General features: G+C 41.3%; 1 protein-coding gene across 2 annotated transcripts in view; it reads right to left on the reverse strand.

Moving 5' to 3' along the window:
* The window catches only part of LOC114645811 (butyrophilin subfamily 1 member A1-like), an 84881-nt gene that overhangs the window by 43337 nt on the left and 21617 nt on the right, over window positions 1-19927 (reverse strand). The window contains exons 2-3 of one of the 2 annotated variants that reach the window (XM_028793666.2): window positions 14112-14263; window positions 9136-9189 (exon numbers count right to left, since the gene is read on the reverse strand). In XM_028793666.2, coding sequence (XP_028649499.1) covers window positions 9136-9187 — 52 coding nt within the window. In that variant the 5' untranslated portion in view covers window positions 9188-9189; window positions 14112-14263. The remainder of the gene's footprint in view (window positions 1-9135; window positions 9190-14111; window positions 14264-19927) is intronic. The other variant, XM_028793667.2, reaches the window with a different exon arrangement.

Raw genomic sequence — 19927 nt, forward strand, 5'->3', positions numbered from 1 at the left:
GGCTTGGACAGGCACAGTATTTAACCACACTGGACATGACAAAGGGGTAATGGCAGGTTCCTTTAACGGACTTTGTGAAGGTTAAGACCGCGTTTAGCACCTCTAGTGGACACTGGCAGTATCGTGTCCTTTCCATTTGTGTTACACGGGGCTCCAGCTACCTTCCAGCATCTGGTGGACAAAGTGCTCAGGCCTCATAACTCATACAGTGCTGCCTACCTGGATGACGTGGTCATCAATTCCAGCATGTGGCTGGAACACCTACAGCAGGTAAAAGCGGTATTGCAGACACTTGGTGAGGCCGGGCTTCAGATTAATCCCAAGAAATGTTTCTTTGGATTGAGCGAAGCCAAGTATTTAGGCTACCTGGTGGGTCGGGGTACCGTGAAGCCACAATGCTCCAAAGTAGATGCCATTTTGAAATGGCCCCATCCACAAACCAAGCGGCAGGTCCAAGCCTTTCTCGGGTTAGTGGGGTACTACCGCTGGTTTGTGCCCCGGTTCTCAGAGACAGCGCCGCCCTTGACTGATTTGACAAAGAAGAGGGCCCCAAACATTGTGGTATGGACTAAAAAGACTGGGGCTGCATTTAGTGACTTGAAACAGGCCCTTATGTCCACACCTATTTTAAAAGCTCCTAACTTTTCCTTACCTTTCATCCTCCAGACGGACGCTTCGGACACAGGCCTGGGGGCCGTGCTGAGCCAAAACATCAATGGTGCGGAACACCCCATTATGTTCCTGAGCCGGAAACTGTTGGACCAGGAGACCAGGTACGCGGCAGTGGAGAGAGAGGCTTTGTTGATTAAATGGGTGATTACTCAGCTGAGGTACTACCTGCTGGGCCGGGAATTCACCCTTGTCACGGACCATGCCCCTTTGCAGTGCATGGCCCTGCACAAGGAGTCGAATCCGCGGGTCACCAGGTGGTTTCTTGACCTCCAGCTGTACAAGTTTTCGCTCATTCATCGTCGGGGCACTCTTCACGCCAACGCTGATGCCCTTTCTCGGGTTCATGACCTCTTGGTCAGGAGGCCAGACCCGATGGGTCTGGGCTTCATTGTCACACACTTGCACATGGGAGGCAGTTAAAGGGCTTGAGTAAGGGAAGTTTCGAGACATACCGGGATGTGGCAGAGTGCGCTGACTCTTTTTCTCCCTTGCCTACAGACCATTCACGAGAGATCCCACCTGATCCTCTTGATGTCACTTCCAGGACCGAGCCAATGGAAGGAGACCTTGCCGGATCCGGCCCCTGTGATGTCACGTCTGGGCTCGCACTAATGACAGAAGACCTTCATGAGCCTGACCCCTTTGACTTCACTTCCTGTTTTCCCCTTTAAAAGCCTCCACCTTTTCCCTGTTCCCGCAGTTCTGTTTGGACTCGGTTTTGTGCACATCAGTGCTGTATTATTTTTGAAAAGCAACTTTGCAGCCAGGAAACCAAATTATACGGGTGGCTTCACCAAACCTTCATATGACTCTGTCTCGAGTTTGTGACAGCATGCATATACACTAGCAAATTAAAATGAAGCAAACTATTTAATAAATACTTGCAAATCACAAACTTTAGAAAGATGTTTATACTGAATCAGAATAATTGCGAAAAATAATTGCGAAAAAGTCAATAAGACATTAAATAATGAAATGATTACATATGCAATTGCATCAGTGGTGACTCACAGCACTTTGATCTTGATTCAATAAGCAAATCTTGAACTTTTCTTTGTTTTTCTTGGGTTTCCTCCATTGGAGTGTCCAACCACTGCGCCACCACATTTAGCTGGGATGACTGAAAAACTAAATTCAGCTGGTGTGTCAAAGTGTGGGTGCTTTGTGGGTCTTCCTTGCAATGTACTAGTTCTGTGTTCATGCCAAGATTTAGGCTCTGGCTGCCAGTGACCCTGCACTGGAAAAACTTCAAAGTCTCCAGATATCTAACAGATTCTAACTGATTATAAGATATATTTAAAGAATGAATAACTTCGAGTATGGTCAGGAATAGCTCTGCCTTTTACTACAAAATAGTACTAGGGTGTTGTACCGTGTTAGCCATTATGAATGTAGAGAAAAGCCAAGAAAAATGACACCTTTTATTGGCTAATTAAAAAGATTACAATATGCAAGCTTTTGAGGCAACTCAGGCCCCTTCTTCAGGCAAGATTCTGAAATTTACATCTTGCCTGAAGAAGGGGCCTGAGTTGCCTCGAAAGCTTGCATATTGTAATCTTTTTAGTTAGCCAATAAAAGGTGTCATACTACAAAATAGGAAAGCTGCTGATTCCTATTTATTTAAAATGTCCATACAGTGAATCAAAGGTGATCAACGTCAGCCCTCCAGGACCAACATCATTCATCCCTGATTTAAAGGGTCTGAGTCTTAAATTAGCAAATCAATTAAGTTAATTAGCAGCAGACACTGGTCACTAATTAAGAAAACATTTAGAATGTAAGACTGTAGCTTCTGTGGCAACTCCAGGATCACTGTTTGGCACCCCTACAGTAAATTGTCAATTTAATAGATCCTAATTTGATGCATTTCAAATTTAACTGATAATATTAAAATGTGCATATGTTGAAACTTTCCCATTATTTTCCAGTTGATATGTCAGTACTTCACACAAATCTGTACCATCCTTAACAATATGTACTGTATGTGCTTAGTTTGTCATGCTGCAAACACATCTAATAAAAATTAAATATGTGATAGGACAATCTTTATATTGTCCTCTGTTATACATAGTTTTTAAATTAATACACCATGACAAAAAAGAAAAAAGGGCAATCCTGAGTGAAAATAGAAGGGACAAAAGTTGTAAAATATATCAAAAAAATAAGTTATAAATATATACTACTGGTTTTTAATTTTCAGTCTTTATTAGCCTTGGAAAAAAAGAACTGCTCAAAAGCCATCAGTAGGCTGGCTGAGGATGTTTCATCATTGATTTCACATATTTTGTTTTTTTATTACCGCTGAACACTAAAATAAGCGTCTTAATTAAAATTGGACTTCCACTTGAACTGTTTGAGACTGCATACTGAAGTTCATTTTACTCCAATATGGATTTTTTATTGTTGTGATTGTCATTTTATTTACAGTAACGATCAAAATTAGAGAACAGTATGGAAAAATGATTCTTTCAAATATTGATGACTGTCACAAATCAAAATTTGAAGTCCTAGTAGCTGCAGGTATAATTACTGTTCTACTAGAATGTTTTAAAAAATAACCAAGGCAAAAAAGTCATTCAACAAAAACCATTTTGCAAAACCACAGCAATCAAAAATAATAGAACTATTACAACTGTATTGCAAAAGAAGCCTGCAAATTAATTTTGTCAATGCTTTTTGATGATTGAATCTTTCAAAATTTAGTAGGAAGTTTAGAGGCTCTTGCTTTTAATGACTCTGACATTTCTGCACCCACAGGTCATGACCAATGTCTTGCACAGCTCAGGCTTGATTTTGTTCCACTCGTCTTCCAGCTCCTTCTGCAATTTGGTATCTGTAATGGGTTTCTTTGCCATAAATGTGTCAAAATTTATCTTCCAAGGATTCTCAATCTGGTTCAGATCAGGATTCTGGGCTGGACGTTTCATCAGTTCGATATTCTCTGCTTCTGAGAATTGCTTCACCAAGTTTGCAGTGTGGCAAAGAGCACTGTCATACATAAAAATGTCTGACTGATTGGATTTTTATATTTTGTTAATGCCCTGGGTGAGTAATTAGGGCGACTTGGAGAGTTTGTGATAAGACAATATCTACTATTACCTTTTGCTTTTTATTATTTGATTGATATGTAAAATAAAGAGTAAAATATAGCAATATGGCACTCCCCCTCACTCAGCTTATCCAATAAGTTGTATATATAGTGTACCATATTCAGTCTTTTTTACAATAGTGTAACAAGGAAATAAACATCTTATGCATTTCGTAATTGTGGAGAAAACACATTTGAAAACCACTTTCAAGAAAAATGACCTCCTGTAATTTTGGTCTACATGGTCCAAGCATTGTATTATGCTCTTAACTACATATAAACAATAACAAGACTGCAAAGTGTTATACTGATCACTAAAGATATAATAACCAAATGTACACCCATAGTCAGACTTCTTGTCAGAAACTGATTTTTAAAACAATCCTGCTAAAAACACTGAACAAACAATTGACTGCCTGGCCTAGAATGTATAATCTGGTCTACCTTTAAATAATGGCTTTCAGAAATGTTATAATTTATTTTATATTCAATTAAAAATAAAATGCTGTTTGAGATAATGTTCTCTTTCAGTAATTATAAATGATATATTATTTCCATAACATTTTTCTCTGGCTAGCTGTGTGTGTCTCCACTGATATTTGTTGGTGATGGTATGGGCAGAGAAGGAGGTGGAATAAAGGATAGACACCTTGGCAATAACAAGGAGAGAATCATTATGGAACATACTGTACCTATAATCCCATAAAAAGTATTCACCCCCTTGGAAGTTTTCACATTTAATTACCAGCAATCATAAACAGCTTCCTGCAAAGTTAAAACAGCTCCCTGGTCTAAATTAATTGCAAATTGAAACACAAATTAATTGATTGCATTCACCCATTAATATGACAAACCTAAATCATCAATGGTGCAGCCAGCTGGTTTTAGGAGTCCCATAATTAGTTCAATGGAGATCCCCTGTCTGGGATTTTAGTGGACTGTAGTCTAAATGTGTTGTGGAAAGAATCTTTCCTCAATTTTCGAAGAAGTCTTTCGTGGAGACCAGGGGCCTCATGTATAACGGCGTGCGTAGAACTCACACTATAACATGGCGTAAGCACAAAAGCGGGATTGTGCGTACGCACAGAAAAATCCAGATGTAGGAATCTGTGCGCACACATACTTTCACGTTCTTCCACTACATAAATCCCAATTTGCGTGAAAAGTAACGCACGTGCACGCGCCTTCTGTCCCGCCCCAACTCCTCCCAGAATTACCCTTCTTTTAATATGCAAATCAATATAAATAGCCTTCTGTGAAAAGACAATGGGAAAAGCACAGGGGAAAATATAAGAATTTCAGCGAATACCAAGTGGAGGCAAAGGAAAAACGTACTATTTGTTGGTTTAAACAGTGGTATAATCAACAAAAGGAAGTTGATCGAGTGACAGAGTGTCGGAAAAACTCGAAAGATCAAATTCACAAAGTCGCACAGTGCCCGAAAGAAAAAAGAAATCACACATCAAAGTCGCCGTGAAAAGGCAAGTCGTAGCCCACCGTCTGAGTGTCATATGAAAGCGTATTAGGGTACAAACAAAAAACATAGGCACACAGTGGGAAAAAAGCACGAAATGTCAACTTTAATCTCGAAATTTCCACTTTAATCACGTAGTTTATTTTGCCATTAAAGTAGAACATCATAAACTTCATCTTAAAATCATTTATTTTACTAGTTTCTCAAGTAGCATGTTAAATGCTTTGTTCTGTGTTTGATCTTCTATGTGCTCTGTGTGTGTGAATCACTACGTGCTTCCGTTCTTTCTCTTTCTCCGACAGGACACAGAATGCATTACATTCGAGATATTACAGCTCTCTGAATAATTAAAATACTGAGATGTATACGTGATATCATTTTCATGATGATAGGAATGAAAGCATGTTATTAAACATGGGAACACGGTGGCACAGTGATTGTTCATATCTCACGCAAGAGGCTTGCTGTACCATGTGCGACCTTCGATGAAATAATTTATTACAGAAGTACTGTCTCTTTCAAACGTACTAACCTCCAATTCCTGTCCATACTTTTCTTTCTCCAATCGCCACACAATCAGCTCTGTAATAGACGTTAAGCCATTTGTAAGCTTAGAATGCCGATTCTTCAAAACTTTTAAGGAACATTGAAATATCTTCGTAGTACATGTTTAATTATTCTATTCATCTATCCTTCCAGTGTCGCGTCAGCACCAGCAAGAATGCAGCGCAAGGCAGGAGCTATCCTTGAACTAGCTATACGCTGCGGCACCGTGTCCTCACATGTTTAATTATTAACAATACAGATTATTTAAATGAAGTTAAAGTTTTATCTGTATACTATAAGCAACATATTTTGCTGCATTTCATCTTAAAAATGATATTGTCATCATACACGCTTTATAAAGTAGTGCAGGTTGTGCAATATTATAACTGTAGTGTAAGTTTACAGTGAGGTGATTGTACTTATAAGTACAAACAGTTCTACAAGGAGCACTTGATGGACTGATTGAGTGCGTTTATAGTTCTTAGGATGAAACTGTTTCTGAAACGCGAGGTCCGTACAGGAAAGGCTTTGACACTTTTTGCCGTGGTTGAGGTAGTGTGTAGCCTACTTGAAACTGTATACCGATAATTCTCTTTCCGATCATCTGCTGCTGTGATTCACACTCAGATACAGTGATATAAATACTCCGAGTGGTGCAGTGAGAGTAATATGGAAAAAGATGATCTGCTGTGGCAACCCTTAACGGGAACAGCAAAAAGAAGAACAAGATGCAGTGAGAGTAACAACGCTAAAGCAGTTATGGTATTTGGAATACTATGGCTAGTCCCTGGCCCATTATATTGCTACAGGTTAATTACAATCAGATGCATTACACTAATAAACAATATGCAGTTAATTTCAGTGTATTTATAAAGCTGCGTCAGGAATGTGGAGCTAAGAAAGAAAGGATGAGCACACAGGAACAGTAGTTTGACCATTCTGTGGACCATTATATTGTTACAGGTTAATTACAATCAGATGCATTAAATTTATGAACGATATGCGGTTAATTTCAGTGTATTTGATAAAGCCGCCGCCGTGGATGTGGATCTAAGAAAGGGTGATTACACAGGAACAGTAGCACTGCTTTGACGCTGGGTGCCGCCAGTCTGCAAAACCGAGCGGAGAAATTGCGTACGCCAAGGTATGAGTTACCGTGGAAATGTGCGTGGCTTTACGCCAAGTTTAGGTTTTATACATCGCGATTTGACCGTGGAAAGGTTTGTACGCAACATTTCTGTGCGTACGCACCGTTTATACATGAGGCCCCAGATGAGAACACAGAACAATTCTTTATTTGCACATAGATACGCACAAATGTCTCAGTCCAAGGAATGAGTAATTAATTAAACAATTCATTCTCTTTTATTTTTTATTACCATTACCTTATATAATACATCATGTCATCTTACTTTTAATATAAATAATTCTATCATCTTAACCAATCAACTACAGCCACCATTAATTTTGTATACATTTAACTTCTTCCATTATTCTAAACATCGCTTCATTAATAGGGGTGTCTTACAGGTTTTCGTATAGATCTTATCACCACTCCATAATAGAGGTGTTTGGACTTTCTCAATAGTTTATCCTCACTTAAGGGGGTGTTCATTACTCATTTACTTCATTTTAACCTTAGTAATTATGTTGGTGTCTCCTCTAAGATAAGGCAAACCTCAGGCTCAAGCATTAAGCCACATTTAGTTAACCTTTTAGTTACCTTCAGTCTTTTTCCCTATGTTTTAATTAATTCATTATCACAGCTTCATATAAGTATACACATAATTTTTAAAGATTATATATTGTGAGATTTTTGAGACCCAGACAATTCCCCAACCACGTGCTGCGAAACTCTGCTAATGCACATAGGGATTGCCTGTCTGCCACCAGTGCAACTGCAAGTTCACAGGTTCACCGCATAACACATCTGTCAGCCGAAGTTTGATGCAGGAGACATTTTAAAACAGGCAGCTAATCCGGCAGTGTGCTCACTGTCTGTGTTCTTACTTGTCCTAGAAAGTCTGTCTACTCTTTTAATCTGAGAAGGGAGGGAATACAGGATGACATCAGCGTCACTGCATGCATGTTGGGTTTTTTGTGTGTGCTGAAGAGACAGCTCCCATTTAGATAACTAAGACAGCAATAAAGCTGATTTTGTCAGAAACCTGGACTCACCACCTCCTTTATTCTTACGCAAGTCTGTAACCCACACATCACAATATTAAGTAAAAATTCCATAAATGCACCTTATCTGAAAGGGGCATTTTGTGGTGAGACAGTATGATGGCCTAATCTACAAAATGAAGACAAAAGAACACTCTAAGCAATTCCATGAAAAGGTGACTGAAAAGCCCAAGTTAAGGGATGTAGACAAGTAAACAAAGTCACTGAATATCACTTGGAGTCCAGTTAAATTAATCATTAAAAAATGGAAAGAACATAGCACAGGTGTAAATCTGCTTCGAGCAGGCTGTCCACAAAAAGGGACTGGTCTTGTAAGAAGAAGACTACCGAGGGAGGCCACCAAGAGAACTACGAGGACTCTGAAGTTGTCTCCACAATCTTCTCTACTGTAGCTTGTAACAACAGCGCTTGTATGGTTGTTTCACCAGTCACAGGTTTGTGGTAGAGTGGCAAAGAGAAAGCCACTGTTAAAAAATTAACATGACATCTAAGATAGAGTGTGACAGAAGGTACATCAGAGACTCTAAAGTCTGATAGAAGAATGTTCTGTGGTCTGATGAGACCAAAATTGTGCCTTTTGTCCATCACTAAGTGCCAGGCTTGGCATAAGGTTATTAAAAACACACCATTCCATCATGAATTATTTTGGTGGCTGCATCATGCTTTGGGGAGGCAGTGTACAAAAGTTCAAAGCTGACAAGAGTCCTGTGCACACAAACTCAAACCTGTCAAGACTGTGAAAAGTGCATCTGCTAAATAATGACTTGAAGAAGGGTGCATACAATATGCAGTGAAGTATTTTGTGTTTTATAATTGTAATTAATTTAGACAAATTTGCTGAAATTTGTTGGTACTTTGACATTAGAGCCTTTTTCTGTTGACTATTGTCAATAAAGACAAAATTAAATCCACTGTGCTTCAATGTCATGCAACAAAAAAAATTAATAACTTCCAAGGGGGTGAATGCTTATTATAGACACTGTTTACAGTACATCTTTAAGCCTGAACAAAAGACATTTTATTTCCAGAGGCCATTTAGTCTTCTGCTGGTCTATCATAATAACTGATGGTACTATATATACTCTTCAAGTTCATCTCTAAAAGTCTAGTCCTACTAAAATGGTACTCATTTGATTCTAAATTGCTTAAAGTTAAAATGAAGTGTTACCCTTTTTAGGACAGTTGTTGTGTTGTTCATTATTCTTCATGCTATCTTCCATCTCTGTAAAATAAAACAATCTTAATTTAATTGAACCAATATATTAGTTTTGCATGTTTAAAACAGCACCCCTTCATAAACTCTTAGTTCCTCTGATTCATAAATTGTTTATACCTCATTTAGCAAATATTGGAACCATTGTTCAATGGCGCAGGTTGCCTCCATGCTCCTTTTTGCGTTTGGGAGCCTCTTGAATCCAACCCATCAATGGCAATGACTTCTAAGCCAGACAAATGAGGACACACACGTACAGCAAGGGGTAGGTATGAAAAATGTTCACTGTTCTTATTTAAAATCCATACAAGCAAGCCATGTTCAATTGTGCAGTGATTCAAATGCTTCAATAAATAAATAATCTGTAAAAATTAAGTGACCATAGAGGTTAAAAAGTTCAATAAATAATACAGAAACAATCCATAAAACAGAGGTTAAAAAAATGATTGTTCCTTTAAAAAATGTGAGCCCCAATACTTACTTCCAAAACCCAACATAACCCTGGCTTACCCTCTACAGATCCTGCAGCACAAAGAGATGTCCTACCGACAGGTCCCCATTGCCAGGCCTTAGGCATCCCTGGGGTGCCATGCCACACCACACACCATCTTCCACCACCAATCCTTTGGTGTCCACAGCAGACACCACATAATGGGACACTCCTACTCTTCTGCATTGATCAATAGGAACACCTCTCTTCAGCTCCAGGCTCCTCGCACTGAGACTCATCCCCATCCACCTGCTTTTCGTTTCTCCGCACTGGCTCTCTTCTCCTGCCTTTAGCTCTCTCTCTCTCTCTTTTCTTTCATTTCAACCTCCGTTCTTTGCTTGCTTTCCTTGTCATTACTTTTTCAATCATCATCTCCCTATCTGCCATGCAGACTCCTCTTTATATAGCCTGACTGGGTGCAGATGCAATACCTTGCTACCTCAGAGGCATGAGTGCAGACGTTCACTGATCTGCTCACCTTGCACGACTGTGTGGTCAGCCAAGGGCCGCCATCAACACTGGAGTGAAGCATGCTGATGCAAAACTGCACCCAGTTCAAGCCTGCACGCCCTTGGGTTGCAATTATTTATTTAAAATAATCTTACACCACGGATCACTTATCACAATCAATTATTACAAATGTCCTTAAAAAATAAAAACATTATTGTCACTGAAAACATTTTATCATTCTATGTCAATTGAACATGTTATTATTATCATTTTAATATTTTGGAAGGTTCTGGACATCAGGGCATGAACCAACACCGTCAAAAGTTATGACCGAGATGAGTTGACAAATCTCATTTAAGCCAGGGGATGGTGGAAAGTGCTCAAGTGCTTTTATTAAAAACAGTCAAAAGTAAAACCAAAAGTGTCCATTGTGCAGTGTTCAAAAAAATACAGTACCCAAATAAATAGCAAGTCCATAAAACCAGTGAAACGTGGGGATAAAATCCATAATAAATAAATCTGTTTAAAAATAGAGGTTAAGATGCAGTCTTTCTCCAAACCCGATCATAGCCCACCACCTTCTGTCTCCCTAGCTCACCCATCACTGGTGTTGCCAGCATGAACTTCTTTCTGCCGACCCCAGCTTGGCTGCTGCCACACTGCACAGCCAGACTGTCCAAGGTCAGCACACCTCCCGTCTTCCTTCGCGCTCACTCAGTCGCTCATCGGATCCATTGGAAGATCTTACATCACACTTGCCCCACTCTACACGCTTAGTCAGTGGGGGTGAACCAGCCCCTACAGCACCTCAGCCTGTGCTCCCTCACGGAGCTCCAACTCGTGCTGCCTTCTCCTTCCTGGTGTCTGGTTTGTCTCCCATGACTGCCTTTTCCCTTCTTTAACCTCCTTCTGTTCTATCTTCTCTTTTTCCTTCCCCCTATCCTGCCTGCCCATAAATATATGTCTCCATGGATGCAGCTCCTTCATCACACGCCACAGGAAGCCAATGAAGCAATTGAGAACGATCGCACCCAGCACATGCAGGTGCGACTCACTCCAATCACCTTATCAACTCCCCACGGTCGTGCAATCTCACCCACAGAGACGGACACAGCTAACTGGATTTAAAAATTGGCTGTATTTTTTTTTTGAAACCGCTGACCTGCTATACCACAAATAGTATTATAAATGCAAGTTGCAGTTTTATTACTTATGTATATAGCTTAGCTTGAAGCAAGATCCATATTAATGTAATTTGCCTTAATGATGGTTCAGTTGGTAAAGATGTCAACACCAAGTTGCATTTGTTTTATTTTATTTTATTTTATTTTTCTTTGTTGACTACTGTGTAATGTACCAGGGCTTGAAGCTTTGAAGTAGTAGTATTATTACTGGAAGTTGCACTATTTATTTGTTTTATTGTTATTATATAATAGTTTAAATATTATGCAGTTTAATGATGGTAAAGTTGTTTAAAAAGTCAGCTTTAATGTGTCAGTGGACAGAGATTGTTAACATTAACAGAAAGTGTAGTTGGCTTACGAAAAATATTTACAATTTATTCCTTCTCTAGGACATGTTCAGTGCAATAAAACTTTTGTCAAGCACCTCTGGATATTTTACTTCACTGGTCTCCAACACGTCGCTCGCGAGCTACCGGTAGCTTGCAACTCCTTTCTAAGTAGTTCGCCAAAGGGTTAATGAATCCTACATAAATTTGAAAACTTGATTAGTCAAATTAGGGGTGGGCGATCTTTCCAAAAAAATCATATCACAATCCTTTTAACACAAAATCACAATCCACAATCTGAATTGCAATCTATCTTTTCAATGTGACATACACTTAAGAGACTACCTGGACTCAAACTCATCAAAACCTAAGTAACACTTTATTTTGATATATCAGACAAAGTTGAATTCAATTGTTCTCTCATTCGCTAGCTAAGCGGAGTTAAGGAACACGTCCCGAAGCTGGCAAGTGAGTGAGGAGAGCCAGCTCCCCCCCGCCTCCCCTCCCATTGGCCCGCTGTGTCTCTTGGATTCATGCAATAAACCGGTACTACAAGCGAACTATGATAGATAGTGAAATGAGAGAAGTCGCAAAATCAACCGTAATGTTCAAGCAAATTATAGAAATAAAAACCATCTAAATCCATTAAGTAGTTCTCTCATGAAAAGCAGACAGACAGAGAGACGTTGGATTTTATATATTATATATTAGTAAACCTTCAAAATAATGTGCAGTTAAGGTCTCAACAGCATTCTCAGCATTTCTGATGCTTAGCAGAGTCAGATAACTATAAGAATCTTCACCAAGCTGCTCTGAAAATGTCTGCATTTTTTGGGTTTACATACCTCTTTAAGTCTGCCTTTTCTGACATGAATGTCATGAAATCGGAGTTTGCATGTTCTCCCGGTGTCTGCGTGGGTTTCCTCCGGGCGCTCCGGTTTCCTCCCACAGTCCAAAGACATGCAGGTTAGGTGGATTGGTGATTCTAAATTGGCCCTAGTGTGTGCTTGGTGTGTGGGTGTGTTTGTGTGTGTCCTGCGGTGGGCTGGCACCCTGCCCGGGATTGGTTCCTGCCTTGTGCCCTGTGTTGGCTGGGATTGGCTCCAGCAGACCCCCGTGACCCTGTGTTCAGATTCAGCGGGTTAGAAAATGGATGGATGGATGGATGTCATGAAATCTAAGTTCAGAACAAGACTGACAGATGAACATTTAAATGACTCCATAAGAGTGAAATTAAGAGGCTAAACTCCAGCATACACCTGCCTCTCTTGTTGATTCCATGCAGTTCCAGTCATCTGACTAACTAAAAAACTAATTGCCACACCTGATCCACGTCCCCGTAATATTAAATAGAAGCGCAAGGCAGATGAGAGGAGATCAAAAAAGTGAGTGGAGGTTAGAGGAGGAGGAAGAAGAGGAAGCTGGAGGCTGAGAGCTGGTGCAGGAGCGAGAGAAAGCAGACTCACTATAAAGCAGGCAACTGGGTGAAGAGCCCCTGATGAGGAGTGTTTTGCCAACACTCGGCAGAGGGGCAGTTGGAAGCAGTTGCTCCAGCTGAACAGTCCCAAGGAGCTGGAGTGACCAATAGTGAGGACGACTCGTCGCAGAAGGTAGTGGGAGTTGTGGAGGCTTTGGGCATGTTAAGCCCCAGCGTGAGCGCCCTGGCCATTGGGGAAGGAACCCAAGACTCAGTCCGGCTGGAGCCCGACGTAGCAGGGGATCGGAGGGCTACCGGACCAGAAATGAAGGAGCTGCATTTGCTGGTAGGGCGACTCCCTTGTTGTGGAACCCGAATGGGAGAATCAGGGGAGTCGCCAGTAAGGAATAAGCAAGCACTGGATTTTTAAAGAAAGACTGCCTCCAGCCATTGTTTTAACGTCATTTTTAAAGGATTTATTTATTGCGTTTTTAACCTCCACCCTTTCACCTGTTTTTATTGGATTATTTATTTGAAGAGTTTTGATGCACTGCACTATTTATTTGAACACTGTTTTTGGTTGGTTTTTAAATAAAAGCATTCTGCACTTTTTGCACTATCCCCTTGCTTCAATGTTGATGTCTTCCCTGTCTAGATCATCCGTGACATTACCGACGGTGTCGGGTTCAGGGACTCCCGGAAGCTGGATGGGAGCATGGAGCTGAACCCGCATCATCACACTGATATTAAATATGTTGCATTGAGTATATGATATTATATTCATTGTGTTTTTTGTATTTGATTGGTATTGTAGCAGTGTCACCAGTGTGAGACAGATATGTAAGTAAGATATTAGAAGCAGAACAGTTGAACTGCGGTAAAACAGGAAAGACTAGACTGCAGTGTTATGAAAATTCTCAGTAACAGCTCTCATTCGAAGAGAAAATTTATTTTATGAATCTGTACAAAATCAATATAAAAAGCAACAAATATATATATATTATATATATATATATATATATATATATATATATATATATACATACATACACACACAGAAATACCTTAATATTCTATGTTCTCCTCAGCCCCGGATTCGCCTCACAAAAGTACAAAGCATGTGTACAGGAGATCCGGAAAGAAACTCTACTCTGCTCTCCTCGCTAAAGAATCTTGCAAATCCAGATGTCAGTATCGCTCTTAAGGAGGATGTCATCTGTTTAAAAAAAACAAAAACACAGAAATACTTATGCTCCCCAATAGAAACAATTGGTGTGAATAGAGTAACAAAAAAAACAAAAAATATGCTGATGTTCAGCTTTTCCAACTCTAGGACCTACATTGCAGTTGGCAATGCGATATTGTCCAGGAGTGTTCAAAGGACCAAGTAATTATAAATAAAAAAAACCCTTAACACATATTTTCAAGAGCATGCTGGGCTGGAAGCTAGCAAACGTTACTCCACTGTGTAAAAAATGTGATCAGGCTAACTGCAATAAAAATAAAGTAGTAAGCTTTATGTGCATTAGAAAAACAAACTGCAACCATTATGGGATTATTTTATTATCACTATTTATTTAGCAGATGCCTTTATCCAAAGTGACTTACAAAGCAAGTTATAACACAGGCAGGAATTATCAGAAGGTGCAAGCAAAGACAACAGAGAATAAGGTTTATAAAAAAAACCAAAAGGGAATAGTAGTACCACCTACCGCTAGAAGAAAACAAAAATTAGTATTGTAAACACTCTTTCAGTACAACAGTAGCTATCCCTGAAGTACAAAAACTGAGCATATTTATTGAAAAGGTGCATTTCCAAAAGACACCTAAACGTGAGTACACTGGATGCAGTTCGAATAGCCAAAGAGAGATCATCTTCACAGCTTTGGTGCAAGAATGGAGACGCATTGTCCAGTCTTGACAAGTCTGGTAATAGAAGGGACAGTCATCAGATAGGCAGAGGCAGAATGGAGACTTCTTGAACAGGAGGACTTTGAGATGGAGAGGATTCTGTTTCAATAATATGCTAGAATTTCATTTAAAAGTAACAAAAGCATTCCTTCCAAGTGGTGCATTCAATATTCAGTATATAGATTTTAAGCTTTTGGTAAGGTATCATATGAAAACATAAGCATCCACATACTGTATCAGAGGCATTAAGACTCATACAGAGAAAGCAAAGGTATACATGGTACAATTACATCTTTCTAAAGTAGGCGATGTTCAAACTGGGAGCAGTGCTGAGAGGAATTATCTTTTTAATAATTTTTACAGATGACCTAAATAAGAACCAAACCAGAAGTATGGTTTAGTTTACATATGAGACTAAACTAGGCAGCCTGTCAAGTAGCCTAGAAAACCATAACAGGTTGATGTGGATAGAATTCAGACTTTTAATGTAAATAGCTTTACAAATTGAAATTAAACATATTTGATATGTTTACAAAATCCTAAAAAGTACAGTGATCCCTCGCTATATCGCGCTTCGCCTTTCGCGGCTTCACTCCATCGCGGATTTTATATGTAAGCATATTTAAATATATATCTCGGATTTTTCGCTGCTTCGCGGGTTTCTGCGGACAATGGGTCTTTTAATTTCTGGTACATGCTTCCTCAGTTGGTTTGCCCAGTTGATTTCATACAAGGGACGCTATTGGCAGATGGCTGAGAAGCTACCCAACTTACTTTCTCTCTCTCTCTTGCGCTGACTTAGGGGGGTGTGAGCAGGGGGGCTGTTCGCACACCTAGACGACAGGGACGTTGCTACCTTCTGTGTGCAGCTGCTTCCTGAAGGACATGCTGCACAGTGCTTCGCATACTTAAAAGCTCAAAGGGCACGTATTGATTTTTGACTTTGTTTTTCTCTGGCTCTCTCTCTCCCTGCTCCTGACGGAGGGGGTGTGAGCTGCCGCCTTCAACAGCTTTGTGCCGCGGTGCTTCGCATACTTAAAAGCAAACAGCCCTATTGATTTGTTTGCTTTCCTCTGTCTTTCTGACAGACTCTGCTCCTGACGGGCACTCCTTTGAAGAGGAAAATATGTTTGCATTCTTTTAATTGTGAGACGGAACTGTCATCTCTGTCTTGTCATGGAGCACAGTTTAAACTTTTGAAAAAGAGACAAATGTTTGTTTGCAGTGTTTGAATAACGTTCCTGTCTCTCTACAACCTCCTGTGTTTCTGCGCAAATCTGTGACCCAAGCATGAAAATATAAAAATAACCATATAAACATATGGTTTCTACTTCGCGGATTTTCTTATTTCGCGGGTGGCTCTGGAACGCAACCCCCGCGATGGAGGAGGGATTACTATACACCAAATGAAGAGGACTTAACGGTGAAAGTGAAATCACAACTGTAAACATTCAGATTGTGTACAGAAAATATGACTCAGGCGCCGCCGAGAGTGGCAGCCTTTTCAGCAGCTCCATGTACGACTTTATTTTTCTACTTTTATTTTTCTCTTTTTTATTGATCACTCCTATCACTTTATGTTATGTGGATTTGTTCCCTGGACACACTTACTTTTACAACGTGGGCATGGATTTTTACATGGCGAGACTCGTCTATTCAAGTACTCAACTTCGAGCGCTGAGAACAAATGCCAGTGCCGGTGTGGTTCCCTATTTACCTGACGAGGTAAGAAGGCGGTATCGTGGCAGCAGAGCTGGCACTAAGCTAAAAATGAAGTGGTTTGCGAGAAAGTGGTGTTTTAAGCCTTTGGTGCCTTCTGTGATCCTGGGAAATGTGAACTCAATATCAAATAAGATCGACGAACTGGCTGCGCTGGTGAAAAATGTCAGAACCTACACAGAATGCAGTTTGTTGTGTTTTTGCGAAACGTGGCTAACTACCACCATCCCAGATGCTAACGTGGAGCTACCCGAGTTTAGCACAGTTAGAGCGGACAGAGATGCAAGTACATGCGGGAAGCACAAAGGTGGAGGTCTAGCTCTCTATGTCAATACACAGTGGTGTAACTCTGGACATGTTAATGTCAAAGTCTCCAGCTGCTGCAGGGACATCGAACTGTTGCGTCCCTATTACTTGCCCAGAGAGTTTGGACACGTCATTGTTGATATTGTTTACATCCCTCCTCGGGCGGATGTGGAGACAGCGAGTGACATCATCCATTCTGCTGTTGCTGTTACAAATGCAGCACACTGAGGTGCTTGTGCTAATCGCTGGAGATTTTAACCATGTGACGCTGGACAAAACATTACCTGCCTTCTCCCAGTATGTGGACTGTAACACCCGGGGAAATAAGACTATTGACTTACTGTATGCAAACGTTAAAGACGCATACAGCACCACCCCACTGCCTGCGCTTGGGAAAGCAGATCATAACCTGGGTCTGCTTCAGCCTCACTACAAACCAAGAGTGAGGGTCCTACCTACAACCACACGCTCATTCAGGAAGTGGTCCCCTGAGGCAGAGAAGGCTCTGAGAGAATGCTTTGGAACTACAGACTGGGATATCCTGCACGGATCACATAGTGAGAACACTGAGGAGGTTGTTGAGTGCACTACTGACTACATCAACTTCTGTATGGACATTGTAGTTCCAGTAAGAACTGTACGCTGCTATACTAACAACAAGCCATGGATTACAAGTGACATCAAGGGCCTTTTGAACCAGAAGAAAAGGGCTTTTAAAGGCGGTGATCAGCATGAGCTCAAGCGCGTGCAGAAGGAACTTAAGAGTCCAGCTCAGGGCAGTGAAGGAGCAGTACAGGAGAAAGCTGGAGCAGAAGTTGCAGAATAACAGCATGAAGGAAGTGTGGGATGGGATGAAGATCATCACTGGCTGCAGCTCGAAGCGGGGTGCCACCATCGAGAGAGACGTGAAGAGAGCAAACCAAATGAACAACTTCTTTAACAGGTTTGGCCACCCTAACCCACTCTCACTCTCACCTCGGAGTACCGCACCCTCCACACATCCTTCTGCTGATACCAGCATAGGAGAGACAACCCCACCCACAATTACAGCAGCGCAGGTGAGCAGAGAGCTGAGGAGACTTCGTGCCAGCAAAGCAGCAGGTCCAGAAGGAGTATCGCCGCGACTGCTGAAGGCCTGTGCATCGGAGCTGGGGGGTCCTCTACAGCGCATCTTCAACCTGAGCCTGGAACAGGGGAGAGTCCCGAGGCTCTGGAAAACATCTTGCATCACCCCAGTCCCAAAGGTATTACGTTCTAGTGAGCTGAATGACTTCCGGCCTGTTGCTCTGACGTCACATGTGATGAAGACCATGGAGAGGCTGTTGCTTCACCACCTGAGGCCACAGGTTCAACACGCCCTCGACCCTCTGCAGTTCGCATATCAGGAGAAGGTGGGAGCGGAGGATGCCATCATCTATATGCTACACCGATCCCTCTCCCACTTGGACAGAGGCAGTGGTGCTGTAAGAATTATGTTTCTAGACTTCTCTAGCGCCTTCCAACACAATCCAACCTCTGCTCCTTAGGGACAAGCTGACAGAGATGGGAGTAGATTCATACCTGGTGGCATGGATCGTGGACTATCTTAAAGACAGACCTCAGTATGTGCGTCTTGGGAACTGCACATCTGACATTGTGGTCAGAAACACAGGAGCGCCACAGCGGACTGCACTTTCTCTGGTCCTGTTCAGCCTGTATACATCGGACTTCCAATACAACTCGGAGTCCTGCCACGTGCAAAAGTTCACTGACGACACTGCTATCATGGGCTGCATCAGGAGTGGTAAGGAGGAGGAGTACAGAGACCTAATCAGGGACTTTGTTAAATGGTGCGACTCAAACCACCTACACCTGAACACCAGCAAAACCAAGGAGCTGGTGGTGGATTTAAGGTGGCCCAGACTCCTCATGGACCCCGTGATCATCAGAGGTGACTGTGTGCAGAGGGTGTAGACCTATAAATACCTGGGAATGCAGCTGGATGATAAATTAGACTGGACTGCCAATACTGATGCTCTGTGTAAGAAAGGACAGAGCCGGTTATACTTCCTTAGAAGGCTGGCGTCCTTCAACATCTGCAATAAGATGCTGTGGATGTTCTATCAGACGGTTGTGGCGAGCGCCCTCTTCTACGCGGTGGTGTGCTGGGGAGGCAGCATTAAGAAGGACGCCTCACGCCTGGAAAAACTGGTGAGGAAGGCAGGCTCTATTGTTGGCATGGAGCTGGACAGCTTCACATCTGTGGCAGAGCGACGGGCGCTCAGCAGGCTCCTATCAATTATGGAAAATCCACTGCATCCACTAAACAGTGTCAACTCCAGACAGAAGAGAAGCTTCAGCAACAGACTGCTGTCACTGTCCTGCTCCACTGACAGACTGAGAAGATCATTCCTCCCCCAAACTATGCAACTCTTCAATTCCACCCGGGGGGGGTAAACGTTAACATTATTCAAAGTTATTGTCTGTTTTTACCTGCATTTTTATTACTCTGTAATTTAATATTGGTTTTTTTTTTTTTATATCAGTATGCTGCTGCTGGAGTATGTGAATTTCCCCTTGGGATTAATAAAGTATCTATCTATCTATCTATCTATCTATCTATCTAGAAACAATTTATATGACTAAAGGGATGTTACATTGCAAAGCACTTTGCATTGATTACAAGTCAAATGATTGTTAGCCTCAGGGAATATAACTTATGTCTGAGGCCTCATCAGAGTTAGTAGGTTCAGTTGTTGTCTCTTCATTACATTCAATATAACATCACGTCAGAAAGTTGAAAAATTAGCTATTACAGTAATCCCTCCTCCATCGCGGGGGTTGCGTTCCAGAGCCACCCGCGAAATAAGAAAATCCGCGAAGTAGAAACCATATGTTTATATGGTTATTTTTATATTGTCATGCTTGGGTCACAGATTTGCGCAGAAACACAGGAGGTTGTAGA

Source organism: Erpetoichthys calabaricus, chromosome 2, assembly GCF_900747795.2.
Source record: "Erpetoichthys calabaricus chromosome 2, fErpCal1.3, whole genome shotgun sequence".
Classification (NCBI taxonomy): Eukaryota; Metazoa; Chordata; class Cladistia; order Polypteriformes; family Polypteridae; genus Erpetoichthys; species Erpetoichthys calabaricus.